Raw genomic sequence first — 13,724 nt, forward strand, 5'->3', positions numbered from 1 at the left:
AAAAAAAACCCCAAAAGGGGGGGGGGGGCCCCAAAATTTTTGCCTAGATTTTTTTTTTGCAGTTTTTTTTTTTTTTTTTTTTTTTATCCCAAGATTGTTTTTTTAAGGACACAAAGGGGTTGTTTTCTGTTGTGTATTTCCTCCTGTGGACAGTGGCAGTTCTTTCATGGATAGCATCTTGCACCACCCACCCTGAGTCCAAACTGTGTTTTAAATATCCTCTTTTCAGCGTAAGACCAGTCTGCTTTCTATTCTACCATGTATGCCAAGATATCGATGAAAGCAACACATGCTCAGCGTAAAATCAAGAGGATTTTGTGCAGCTTCGGGTTCTCTTCTGTATTCGTACCTCATTTTTGAGGAATTTCTACATAATCCCAAACTATTCTCTATATAATCGCAGTTTTGCATAAAACGATCCAGCTCCGGTTTAACCGCAGTAGTTTGAATTAGAACAGATAAATCACATTCCAGATTCCTTAAAAAACTGTCAACTCGTAATATTAGCGATACCTTGTTTAGCATCGTTAGCCAGCCTCACTATATCACCACTTTATATATGAGTTTGCACTTGTTTGGGCAGAAACTATGAAATTCTGTTAGGTGCCCTCGGACGTTGGTAAATACATATACAAAGGCAACGTTTTCTTGAAAACGAAAAAAACCCCCAAAACTTTTAAGAGTAGTTTTACTCTACCATGCTTTTACTTTTACGTTATTAGATTCATGATGAAATATGACTTAGTAAAATTTCTGAGTAGTCTACCCGCTGCATGTAAGTTCACCGATTGAAGAACAAATGTGTTTTAAACAAAAAACCTACAGTTTAGGGTAAAGTAAGATTTCTTGTTTCTTCATAAGCTTTGTTCTAATTTTACTTTCTACTTGTGGGTCATTTGGATAACTATTTATTTATTTATTTTTTTTTTACTTTTGCTTGACTTCAAATTTTGGGTACTCTACCCACCTCTGTTAGTCAGTGAGTCATATCAACCATATAAAACCCCCACCAGGGCCTGGGCATGGAGGGGTCAGTCGGTTAAAGATTGGTGTTAGTGGTTCTCTGATTTCGTTCCCACCGGCTTACACAATAGAGCCTCTAATCTTCTTACTCAGAATCCAGAGGCTGCCCATATCTTAATGAAGCTGTAATGAGCTGTTGAAAATCTCTGAATTGCGAGAGGGATTATTGAATCGAAACAACTCTGGCAATCATAACGTTTGAGTGGCCACTCAGTATTTACCGTCTATTGAGCCACCTTTTTATCCACTTACCCAAACTGGATTGGCTGGTGCTTGTTTGTTTGTTTGTTTTTTTTCTTTCTTTCTTTCTTTTTGCTGTAATTTTGACCCGCAGTGTTTTTGTGTTTGTTTACTCTCTGGAAAGCCATGGCGTTGTGGCTGCAATGCCAGTGCACCCAGGTGTGAATGTATGCTATCTGCTGTGTGATTACGAAGCGCTGAGAGGCCGCCGAGACAGACAACCACTGGAAACAAACAGCAGGATCTGTGAGCGAGAACAGATTTCTCAAATAGGCACTTTGCATATGACTGACTAAGTGCGCATCTTGCTTTATGAAGATTTTACTCCATCCGCTTTGTTTTCGTTTACGTCTAATCCCACCGTTAAAATAATAATAATAATAATAATAATAATAATAATAATAATAATAATAATAATAATAATAATAATCCTGTGAAATTAAAACAGGAAACCGTACTGATGAGATTTAGGGGATCCCTTCAGTCGGGTTTGTGGGAGACAGAGACACTTACAGTAGGTATAGCTTCCTGTTTAGCATCCTTTCACAGAGTAGAAGTGCCACTTCGCTATTGAGCATTTGTCAGTTTATGGATGTTGCTGTCATGTCAGCTTTCCTGTACACCCGGTATGCAGCGCAGTGTGTAAATAAAAGAGAACAGACACAGATGCGGGCGACAGGAACACAACACAGACACAGGAGGCGCTCGGTTCATACCTGCAAGGGAGGAATCGCAGCATGGGACACCGCAGACAGAATGCATTTAATTGCACTTGACTGTTCAGTCATCGTTTTGCATCTTTTTTTGTTGCAGTTTTCTTTTTCATTTTTCTTTTTTTTTTCCTCTGAATGTCATTTGCTGAAGGTTTGCTCTTTCCTTATGTGCTGCTGCAGGTCTCAGCATCCGAGGTGCCCAGGAGGAGGACCCTCCGGACCCTCAGCTCATGCGCTTAGACAACATGCTGCTGGCGGAGGGAGTGGCGGGGCCGGAGAAGGGCGGCGGATCCGCGGCAGCTGCGGCAGCGGCCGCAGCCTCGGGAGGGGCGGCCGACAACTCCATCGAACATTCTGACTACAGAGCCAAACTCACACAGATCAGACAGATCTACCACACAGAGCTCGAGAAATACGAGCAGGTGAGAGGGGGATCTTTGCAAATTCCAGGGTCATTTTCCCTAAAGTTTGAGTCAGGAATAGGGTTTTGCTTCCCACGATCATTTATGATTCTGGATTTGTCAAAGCGGGATGGGGAAACAAAGATCGTTTTTTTATTGTTTTTACAAAGCTGAAAAAAAAAGCTTAAGCTTCTCTACAACTTTCTCTGTGTCGTCTCTGCTGGGTTCCTTTGCTTTCATGACGCTCTCAAAATAAAAAATGAGACAATTGTCCTCTATTTACTTATTAAGAAGAGACTTTTACTAGCAGTTGGCTCACTAAATTTGTAAAGATTTTCAAAACCACAATTTTGCTTTACTTGTTACTGCTCAATATGATAAAGTCACAATAAAACATACTGAACTTTGCAGTTGCAGCCCAACAAAACGTGGGAACGTTTTAATAGCAGGCAAGCTACTGTGGCTCCTAGTCGTTGTTTTGTTTTTCATTTCATTCAGCTAAAGAACATTTTCAGCCATGTTTTTTTTTTCTTTTTTCAACTGCAAAAACTTTTACATGACTTCCTGATGGGAATATTGACATATATTTTTGAACTTAGCCTGCTGCACCGAGAGCAGCTTTCATGCCCTCCATTACTGAGAACATTCCTGGCATTGTGATGAGAGAGAACAGCTCTGGAAAATAAATTGCAGTATTATGCACTGTGTTGCAGATGATTATAGAGATCCCAAGGATTGTACTCGTCATCTTAGTTTAATAAAAAAAAAGTATGATCAGCTCCTTCACCTAGCACTCTGAGCCTCCCATTAAGCGCTGAAGCATTATGGGTTTAAAGAAAAGGTGTAGCAGTGATGCCTCAGCAAGCCACTGAGCTAAATTAGACTAATTTACTCTGTGCTTTGTGAGAGGAGGTGCGGGGGCAACACTTTGCCCGGAGTAAATGCATCTTTCTTAAGGGTGTTTCCGTGTTTTAATTATCTAAATGTAAATACTTAACGAATTTTACTTAGAGTAATGAGCTAAAGTGTGCACTGCGTAAATGAGTTATTCTAATTAATCTTGTATGAACTACTGGTTTAACAGAAGCCTGTTTGAATTCACCCTGTGTTATGGGCAAGCAGAAAACTGCAAATGTGCACTTATTGAAAGATGACTTCATCTGCTGTGTCATCAGAGTCACATGAGCGCTAAGGCACTCTGCCGAAGTTAATTTGATGAATGAAAAATTGAAATAACTGTTGGAAAATCAATCTTTTTCTTTCTTTCTTTCTTTCTTTCTTTCTTTTTTTCTTTCTTTCTTTCTTACGTTTTTTTTTGTGAGTGCAGATGACTCACTTTGGTCGGTTATGCTCTTCTGTTCCCTTTCAGGCATGCAACGAGTTCACCACCCATGTGATGAACCTGCTGAGGGAACAGTCTCGCACGCGGCCCATCTCGCCCAAAGAGATCGAGCGCATGGTGGGAATAATCCACCGCAAGTTCAGCTCCATCCAGATGCAGCTGAAGCAAAGCACCTGCGAGGCTGTCATGATCCTGCGCTCCAGATTCCTTGATGCCAGGTCTGTGGATTGCGTGTGTTTAGCGTACGTGTGTGCACTGTGGATATAAAAAGACTCCACGCGGCTGTTGAAATACCGCGTTTTTGTGATGCAAAAGAAAAAAAAAGAAAAACAGACCATGGGAAATAATTTTAGAACGTTTTTCCTCGTGTACCGTGATCTCTATTGTTTATTAATCAACTGAAAAATGCACCAATTTAAAATGAAAGCCTGATGATGAAGCCTGCGTAAGTGTGCACACCCTTAAAATAACACCAGATGAAGCTCCTTTTGATCCAGTTTCAGCAATTATTGATCGAAGCGTACCTGCAATCAATATAAAAGAATTAGCTTTTAATAAAGTTCAGCTGTTCTCGTTGAAAAGAATGACGTTGTTTGCAAAGAGATTACAAAAGACTAAATTATGTTGTTACACAAAGGTATCAGTCAGCAGAAGAGTACAAAAAAAATCCACAGCAATGGTTTCAGAAAATATGAAACCATGACATCATTGAAAATGGACGTTTCTCCGTAACTGATTGAAAGGAACTTGTCAGAGAGGCTGAGAGTAACAAAGAAGTACCTGGAAGAATTTGATTTTTTTTAGATGTTTTATCTGGGACAACAGTCTATTGTATTCTCCATAGAGCTAAACTAACACTTGCCAAAATTTCCTAAAATCCTAAAATAATAATGCGTTATGGTCAAATTAAAGTCAAATTAGATCCTTTAGTCTCAGTTATACTTCAAGGTTACTTGAACTAGACTTTTTTCTTACGTTGCGATAAGTCACGAGTATTTCAAAAATATCAGTCAGTTTTTGATGCAGAACTCTCAGGCGTCTGCAAGAAACCCGAAGAAGAGGGGTTTCATTTTTCCACATTGCAATAAGTTCAAGCACCACAAGAAAACAAGGAGAAGGAAAAAAAAAAGTTTGGGAATGGTCTATGCAGAGTCCAGAACAAAATCTGACAGGAAATCTTTGAGGTCTCCTGAAGAGGGCTGTGCACAAGAGACATCCTCACAACGTGATAGATATGGAGAACTTTTGGAAGCAAACATTGTCAAGTCAGAACGTTAGACGCCGATAGACTCCTACGCATTAAGACGGAGCGCATAAATCGAACCAAAATGTATTTACTTTAAACAAAACACGATTTTAAAGGTGTACACACTTAGGCAACCAGATTGTTGCACCTTTTTTACTTTCTCATATTTCCCCCTAACAGATTTGTTTGTTCTTCAGTACAATTACACAGGGTCACGTGTCACATTAAATATGGATCGATTTCAGAAATGATTTATCTTGGTCCTTTTTTGTATTTATTTATTTACTTTTTTGCGTTATAAAATCCTGGGATCTGAAAAGGAGCGTGTACAAGGATGTGTGTACGTGTGCATTAGGTACTCAAAAACTTCCTCTATGCTTCTGTGTGACCCACATAAGGACAAACCCAGCGGGCGGGAGGAGGGGGGTTCTCGCAGACTTTTTGTGCAGGTCTGAAGTTACTCTCGCCTTTCTAGCACAGCACACAGTATGAGCACCGCAGAGATGCACAAATTTAATTACATCCATGTTCCATGCATTATCCATTTTGAAGACAATCACGGCCCCCACACCTGAAAGCAGTTAAGACCAAGTGAAACGCGGGCCGAGTCACTCGTAATGGATGGAAGGGGAGGTCATCGGCAGGTGTTGTGGATTACTCTAATCACTAACAGCAACCGTGCGGTGCGGAGCTACGCCGAGAGCGGCACAAGTTCTTCTAGCCAAACAAGCCGAGTGGAAGCACATTTGCTGCCCGCCGCCTGTGTGGAGCGCGGTAAACAAGGCAAAATAAGCAAATGCTCAACAACATGATAAGTAGTGCCCTTGGGAGGGAAGGGGACCCAGATCTAGTTAAGAGTTTTCCTTGTTTCTGCCGCAGAACCCAGGGCTGTGGCACTTCAGGAGCAATGCTCAACTGTGCATGCCGTGATTTCTATAATGCACCGAGATGCACTGCGACCGGGCTTTGGCGCTCCATCACGAAGCCCACCCATCCGCTGCACTAAACTCTCCACATTACACGCTTGGGTTGGGGATTGGAGACCAACAGACCAAATTAAACATTGTATGTGTTTTGTGTGCGTGTCAGCTTATTGAAGTCCGAGTTTGCTGGCATTTTTTTTTTTCTCTATGCGCAGGACACGATATTCCTCTCCCGGAGGCCCTTAAAAACAATTCCTCATTATTTTCACCATTTCTGTGTGAGACTGATTGTGCAGTCCAAAAAAACCCCCCCAAAAATACAAATGGACTGGTTCACGCTGGTCTCGCTAACGGGCCCTTTTTCTCTGTGTTTCTTTTTTCCTTTTCTCTCCACTCAGGCGAAAAAGGAGAAACTTCAGCAAGCAGGCGACGGAAATTTTGAACGAATATTTCTACTCGCACCTCAGCAACCCGTACCCGAGCGAGGAGGCTAAGGAGGAATTGGCCAAGAAGTGCAGCATCACCGTTTCCCAGGTGGGTAGCGCTCCTCTTAACAGTGGGCTGCTGGGCGAAAACGAGGTGGGGGAGCCTAGAGGGATCGTTACAGTGGGTCACACCAGCGAGACACAATGTCCTCTGCTAACCTTGACATTGTGACTGCCTAATGATGCTTCAGTCAAGGCCAGTCCCAGTCAGTCAGAGCAGGGCCACGGGGAAGGGAGGCCTATATCATCTTAGCCTCAATCATAGCAGTATGCTGTCCTTCCTTACTGTGGGTCCCCTGGCATTTTTCCTCCTCATTCCCATCCACCATGTTTTCTCTCTCTCTCTCTCTCTCTCTCTCTCTCTCTCTCTCCCCCTCTCTCTCTCTCTCTCTCTCTCTCTGTCTCTCTGTTGCCCGGTCAGTCGTTCAGGTCATAAGCTGGGGAGATAAAAATGGCATCATCCATTACTTTAAGAAAAGCAGTTAAAAGCTGGTGCTTCAAAACTCTGGGTGAAATTGGGTATTTATCCGTATGTTTTCCCTTCAAGTGGCCTGGCAGGAGTCTGCTAATTCACTGTTATACTTTACACTTAAAGATGAGGCTTTCCCTCTTTCTATATATCACAGCCTCCTCATTGGGTGCACCTGAAGGCAATATCCCTCACATCTAACACCCCTCAAACCCTTACACATCCAAAGTATTATTATCCTGTGCTCTCCTTTTCTTTTTTCTTTCTTTCTTTCTTTTTGTTCTTTTTTTTTGTTCTGCTGTGATTGTACTATAAAGATTTTTATCCTCTGTTGTTCTGTGGCTGTCCTCGTGAGACACAGTAACATGGAAACATGAATCTATACAATTATCTGCAGTGTTTTGTGTGTGTGGGGAGGGGGTATATTGAGTGTAGTCGTGAAGAGTCAGATACTGTAAAAGCCCATTCTTTTTTGCCTTCAGGGGGTGGGAAGCACCATCACAGTATCACAGGTATGTCATAACCTCTCCTGATCAAATGTTTTCATGTTCTTTCAACCTCCTTTTGTTTTTTTGTTTTTTTTTTTGGTTTCTTTCTTTCTTTTTGAATGTCGTAGGCTTCCAGTTTTCTCCACTGCACAGAACCTTTCCCCTCCCCCCCTCTCACATGGACCAATGCTAATGTTAGAGAAATAAAAAAGAAAAACAAGAATGTGAAGTTTGACTTTACATTTTGAAAAGTGAATGACAATATTCAGCATTTGCCTTACAATGTACCTGCAAGTCTCACAGATCTATAATTGCATCACACCCACGTAATCACTGTGTGTAACAATGTGTCACATTCCTCTATAGTCATTTATTATCATGATTTATTATTTTTATGTTTTTCCTTTTTTATTTTAATTAGTGCTCCAATTTATTTTTGGTTTGTGTTTTTCTCCGTGTTTCTCCACACAGGGCTCTGTTTCTTTGCACTTGAGTGGAAGATAACATTTTCTAAAATATATATACATATTTTTTTTTCCTTTTAAAGAACCTGAACTCAGATACTATTTATAGACTTCTTTCTGGATGAATGCATACCAGACAATCCTATTGACTCATTTTGGTTGGGGAATAATAATAATAATAATAATAATAATAATAATAATAATAATAATAATAATAATAATAATAATAATACACCTAGACTTTAGCAACACTTTTCAGAAAACAGTTTTATTGTGTTTAAAAAAAACAGTATAAGAATGAACAGATTGGAAGCTATGTTGTATAAAATGGGTGTATCAAAGGGCAAAATTGTTATTATTATGTTAGTAATGTGTAAATAGGTGTTCAGTCAATTGTGAGAATACGTGAGTTTTAAGTTTCATTTAATATGGGGAGACTTTAGATTGGCTTAGGTTGTATCAGAGGAGCAGGAAATCATAAGATCTTTTATCTTCTACCTGCTTCTTTTTCAACAATTTGTGTACAATTGCATGTCAATTGGCATGACTGTTATTTATTTATTTTTTTGTTTTGTTTTTTACTATTTTTTTAATTTACTTTTGGTCTGTTTCAAATAAATAAATAAAAACGAAAATTATAATAAAGGTTTTTCACATATTACAAACAACATTTTTGAACAATCATTGGTTAGGGTAAAACAATCCAGTTTAGCTTTGACAAGTATACACACTGCTTGCTTTTATGCTATCTTAATTCTGAGATGGTGCTGATAGTGAAGCAAAGGTTTGAAGAACCTTCAATTATCCTACTGATAGAAATATTAAGCGAAGGTCTTACCACTGTATTTTGTTTGAACTAGAGGAAATCACTCCAGGCTGATGAACAAACCTGTTGAAAAATGCTTTTAGTTTACCACCAATAGTGCTCGCATTATTAGAGGCAAACTTTAGCAGCAGTTTCATCGACCAGCCGCAGTGAATGACTTCATTTTCCTAAAGTGTTTGTACTGCATGCAAATAAGAAATAGGAAACACAGTGATGCCCTGGCAGAGATGGGCCCCGGACCCGGAGCCAGGTCACAATGCCATCCTACATTCTGGCTGGTATCGAGTCAAAAACCTAAAACCTCGATGTAATGCCGGGTGCATGTAGACAATCCCTCACAGTGACTGAACCTTTTCAGAGTCACAAACTCACTGTGGTCACGTTGAAGCCCTGACTGAGTCATTTTTCAAACTCCCCGTAGCTCTTTTTGTTTTTTTTTTGTTGTTGTTTTTTTTGTCCTGCTTTGTTGATTGCGCACATAGTTCATTAAGTAAACACCATCCGTTGTGTACGGTATGCCAATATCGCTCTGCGGCTCTGCTCGATGCATCATCGCTGATGAAACACCCGGCATCAGTTTAGCAGTGATCATTTAAAATGTCTGTAATGTGCAGAAGTCATTCCTGAGAGAGATCCTTGGTTTCAAATGCCAAGTTAAAACGTGTCTCGCTTCACGGACTCTTAAAACGCCTCAGTCTTCAAAATCGCTGAGGTTCAGTCAGAGCTTGACGCCTCTTCAGTGGCTCTGTACTTACATACTTACTTGTGTGTTGCAACCAAACGCAAAGCATTAGACTATTTCCGTCCAACGCGTTAGAGGCCACAGTTGATACCGGTTTGTGACTGGATCTCTAGATTCAATTCCTAAACCTTTTTTTTTTTTTTTTTTTTTTCCAGTTCAAACATCAGTTATTAATGTTTAAAGAGGCATGTTTTTTTCTAATCTTGTGTGACAATTAATTTTGGAGAGCGCGCTCTGACAGCTTTCTGTCTGATTAAATAAAAAAAGATTACAAAATTTACAATAGAGGGTTCTTTTATTGCTGTAGATTACCCAGAGAATTCAGGTGCCAACTTAATTAGGCAACAATAGTTTTTAATTATTTACAACAGCTTCCCAGTCTGTAAAATTGTCATAATGGTACAACATTATGTCTTTGCAACATATATGCATTGCCTTGTTTATGCCTTTTAGGAAGCTCATGTTAGGCACTGCAGTCTCACAGTCTTACTCTTTATTTTTTTTCCAAACACAGAAGTGAAGTGAATGCACTGCCTCTCATGAGACTGAAGGGAATTAGTTCTGCAGATTGGGTTTTGCTCCACACCTTACACTGCAGTGCATTTGCTCATTGTTTAGCTAAACTGTAGGATACCTTGAAGCCGGAGTAGCGGCGTGCAGGACTGAGAAATGTGGAGGAAAAAAGAAAAGAATTAAAACAAAACTGGCATTGAAGTGAATGTTGGTGACTGTTTCCTATATTACTGTGATAGCTTGTTCTAAAACAGTGGCTGGATTTTATAAATATATGCATATAAATATATATTTTCCTTTTCATTCATGTTGATTTGTTTAATGCACTGCATGAGCATTTTGTTAAATTACGCAGACTGATGAGCATTAGAAGAAAACTGTATGATTTTGGATGGTTTGTGGCCACAATGTGAGCTATCTAAATGAGCCAGAATATTGCTCGGTGTTTGGCCCTACAATCTACTGTAAGCAGGTTAAGTAAAAAGGATGATGGCCAGGGCTTTCATTGCTTCCAATTAAACCTTGCTTGTTAGTTTAACCTCTAGGTAAACCCATCAAACAATTGATGTCAAGGAAGCCCTGCCAACTGCGGGCCTCGCCTGAATGGTCATTAATTTTAATTGCCTAGATATTAAAGATTTAGAGCGCAGAGACGTGCAGGATAGAAATGATCCGATGTCCTGCAAATCCAGTCAGTTTTTACACCACGGCATTGGCGGACTGCTAGGGATATTAAAATTTAAGCACATGGGTGGAAATTAAATAAAGCGTCATTAGGGGCAGCTGCTCTTTGGCTGGTCCAGCCGTGGGCTGCAAGGGCCTGAGAGGGGGGCTGCAGCACAGCGACAAGACACTCTAATTTATAGGGCCATTAAAAACAAGCATCATCTCATTATTATTCCGCTGTTATTGCAGAGCCAGCATTTGCACATAAGGTTCACTCCTCGCGCAACTTTTCAGTGTATGATTGTGGATGTCATGGTTCCAATGAAATTAACGCTTATAAGCCTGAACTAGATGTGGACCTAACCAAATCCTAACATTAATGCGACCGAAGGTTGTTGTTTTTTTTTTGTTTGTTTGGTTTGAAATTTGGGTTCTGCTTTAAAACATGCTGAAATAATTTAAGAAACGCACCACCTGGATTTCACTAGTGGAAAATATATAGGAGCCTCTCATTGAAAATGTAGAGCACAGATTGTTGTGATTCAGCTGGTAGGAAGTTATTTAACCCCAACTCGTTCTCATAAAGAAACAAATCAAAATGAGTAAATAAAGCAGGCAAGTTTGGCAAAAAGAAAATGTCGCAGCATTTGCTGCCTATAAGACAACCGAAGAAGCCTCAGCCGCTGGGTCGGAAATCCTCACCGTGTGATAATATTGACGAAAAAAAAAAAAACATTTTTTTTTTTTTTAAAATTTTTCCAAGAATTCTAAGCAAAAATCTGTTAAATCAACCTAAATGTTTCTATTTTATGGAGAAAAGAAAATATTTTTGCTATTGAAATAATATAACATTTGGAATAGCTGAGGTGTAACATTTGTTGTTTAGATGAACTGTTCTTTATTTAAATAAACACGCACCTTATTGCCCTCTCAATCTTTATAGAGTAAGAAATGTGTAGAAACAAGGAAATCTTGGAAGTATGAAGCAGCAGATGAGGGAGGGGTAGCACCACGTTACGCTGTTTTTCTTAAAGTTGGAGAAAACTTAAGTCACTCTGGGACTTTGTTTGAAAAAGTATCAAAGTAAAGTAGCAGCAACATGGCTGAAGATCGTAGTTGGTTTGAAACTGTGTTTTTAAACCTTCATATCGGTTACCATGACGAGCCGCAGCCAATGTGTACATTTGTAAAAAACTTTGAATGTTCTGGCAAAATGTTACCGCCACTTTTTATTTTATTTTATTTTATTGATCATTGTATGTAACTGCTATTCGTAGCTGCACGTCTTTACTCTCCTGCACATGTTTATGCATTTTATCACGAGGTAATCCTCCAAGTCACCAGTTACGCATGCATACAAACACACAAACATGTTCTGTTGTTTTAATGTCATATAAAATATAATTAGTTTGGAACAAGTGTCTTCATTAAAGCTTCGATAATATTTTCAGACAAGTTGATCAGTTTTTTACTTCCCTCCCCCCCGCCTCCTTTTTTTGGTGCTCATGTAAAATCTGACATGTTGCCGTACACATGCTAAATATCTCACAGCTGTATTTGCCAACTCGCTTTACTACATTTACTCTGTGAAGACATTTTTTATTTTTTTTTTATTTGCATAAGGTGTCAATCAAGTAGTCACCGAAACGGGATCAGGAAGCATTCGTCAGTGACCAAAAATCTGAACGTTCCTAACTTTTCAGCAGCCTCTGGAAACCAGTCCAGTTAGAGAAACTCTGCCACACCGACTTTAATGTTAGTGCAATCGGAGCCTCCTGTGTTTTCATTTTGTCAGGAGACAGATGTGGGAGTGTGTCATGCTCCTATCCATGAGAAGACACAAGTGGCTCCTGATTACGGCTTAATTAGCTTGTGTACCCGGCGGACATCACCGCAGAGGCTGGGAATTGGGTACTTGATGGACCCAAACATGACATCTTGAAACAATCACACTGCTGAATGCACGCTGCTGTGGCTGCTTGACGTCTGACTCCTCTTGCTCCTCCTCCCTCTGCTGTCTCCCGCACACAGGTATCCAACTGGTTCGGCAACAAGCGGATCCGGTACAAGAAGAACATCGGCAAGTTTCAGGAAGAGGCCAACCTGTACGCCGCCAAGACGGCCGTGAACGCGGCGCACGCCGCGGCCGCTGCGGTGCAGAACAGCCAGGCCAACTCCCCCACCACTCCCAACTCCGGTAGGCATTCCTACGTCTAAAAAAAAAAAAAAAAAAAAAAAAATGAAATCAAATAAAAGATCTGCCCTCAGCCTCAGTCCTAAACCTGCTGCCTTTCTACCACACTCACTCATGCACCATTCACACTGGCAAGAGTGACAGGCTCTGCTCCCAGCTTGGGGATCACAGTGTCTCCTGTCTATAAGACAGTTGATGCCAAGCAAACTCATGCATAAAGAGAGCGTTCCTGACTTGTGAACCGAGAACACATGTTTTTTGGGGGAAAGAAAGAAAGAAGAAGAAAAAAAAGTGAGTGTATTCAGAATGATGCCATGGGATTTGTTTTCCCTTGACTTTGTCAACTTCTTGTCATTTGTAAGGTAATGGTATGCAGTTCCACTGAATAGTTTGAGATTTTTCCAAAAAAAAAAAGAAAAAAGAAAAAAAGAAAAAGGAAACATAATTGCTGGGGGCATCTTATCAAGAGTAATAATAAGCTATGTGGAGTTTACAGTGCAGGAAAAAGTATTTCTTCTGTTTTTGCTTTTATGTTACATTAAAATGTTTGAGATCATCAAAATCGTTTTTACTAGTGAATACAAAAGAAGTTTTCAAACGGTGATTTCATTTATTAACATGAAAAAGACTGTGGCATGAATGTAAAGAAATAAAACTGCTGATCAGAAATAAAATCGCAGACATCTGTCAGCAAGGAAATTGTTACCAAACCATTTCTGAGGATTTGGAAATCCAGCAAACCAGAGGGGGAGCTATAATTAACTACAGATGGAGGAAACATGGAACAGTGATAAACCTTCCTAAAAGTGTCCAGTGCACCAAAAATACCCAAAGAGTCCATTGATATCTCCTCCAGAGTATCACAAATGAACTCAGAACCCAGATTGGACAAAAAAAAAAAAAAAAAAAAAAAAAAAAAAAAAAAAAAAAAAAAAAAAAAAAAAAAAATTTTTTATACAAAAAGGGCGCATACACAAAAACACCATTTG

The 13,724-nt window shown here is 39.8% G+C and overlaps 1 protein-coding gene across 10 annotated transcripts in view; it reads left to right on the plus strand.

The window, feature by feature from the left end:
• Window positions 1–13,724, plus strand: part of pbx3b (pre-B-cell leukemia homeobox 3b) — an 85,242-nt gene that overhangs the window by 59,907 nt on the left and 11,611 nt on the right. For 5 of the 10 annotated variants that reach the window (XM_015043033.1, XM_015043040.1, XM_015043034.1 and 2 more), the window contains exons 3-7: window positions 2,157–2,398; window positions 3,747–3,937; window positions 6,287–6,422; window positions 7,325–7,354; window positions 12,573–12,738. In XM_015043033.1, the coding sequence (XP_014898519.1) occupies window positions 2,157–2,398; window positions 3,747–3,937; window positions 6,287–6,422; window positions 7,325–7,354; window positions 12,573–12,738 (765 nt within the window). The remainder of the gene's footprint in view (window positions 1–2,156; window positions 2,399–3,746; window positions 3,938–6,286; window positions 6,423–7,324; window positions 7,355–12,572; window positions 12,739–13,724) is intronic. The other 5 variants (XM_015043035.1, XM_015043042.1, XM_015043036.1 and 2 more) reach the window with 1 other exon arrangement.

This window comes from Poecilia latipinna, unplaced genomic scaffold, assembly GCF_001443285.1.
Source record: "Poecilia latipinna isolate Pla-1442-1.1 unplaced genomic scaffold, P_latipinna-1.0 Scaffold613, whole genome shotgun sequence".
In the NCBI taxonomy this organism is placed as follows: Eukaryota; Metazoa; Chordata; class Actinopteri; order Cyprinodontiformes; family Poeciliidae; genus Poecilia; species Poecilia latipinna.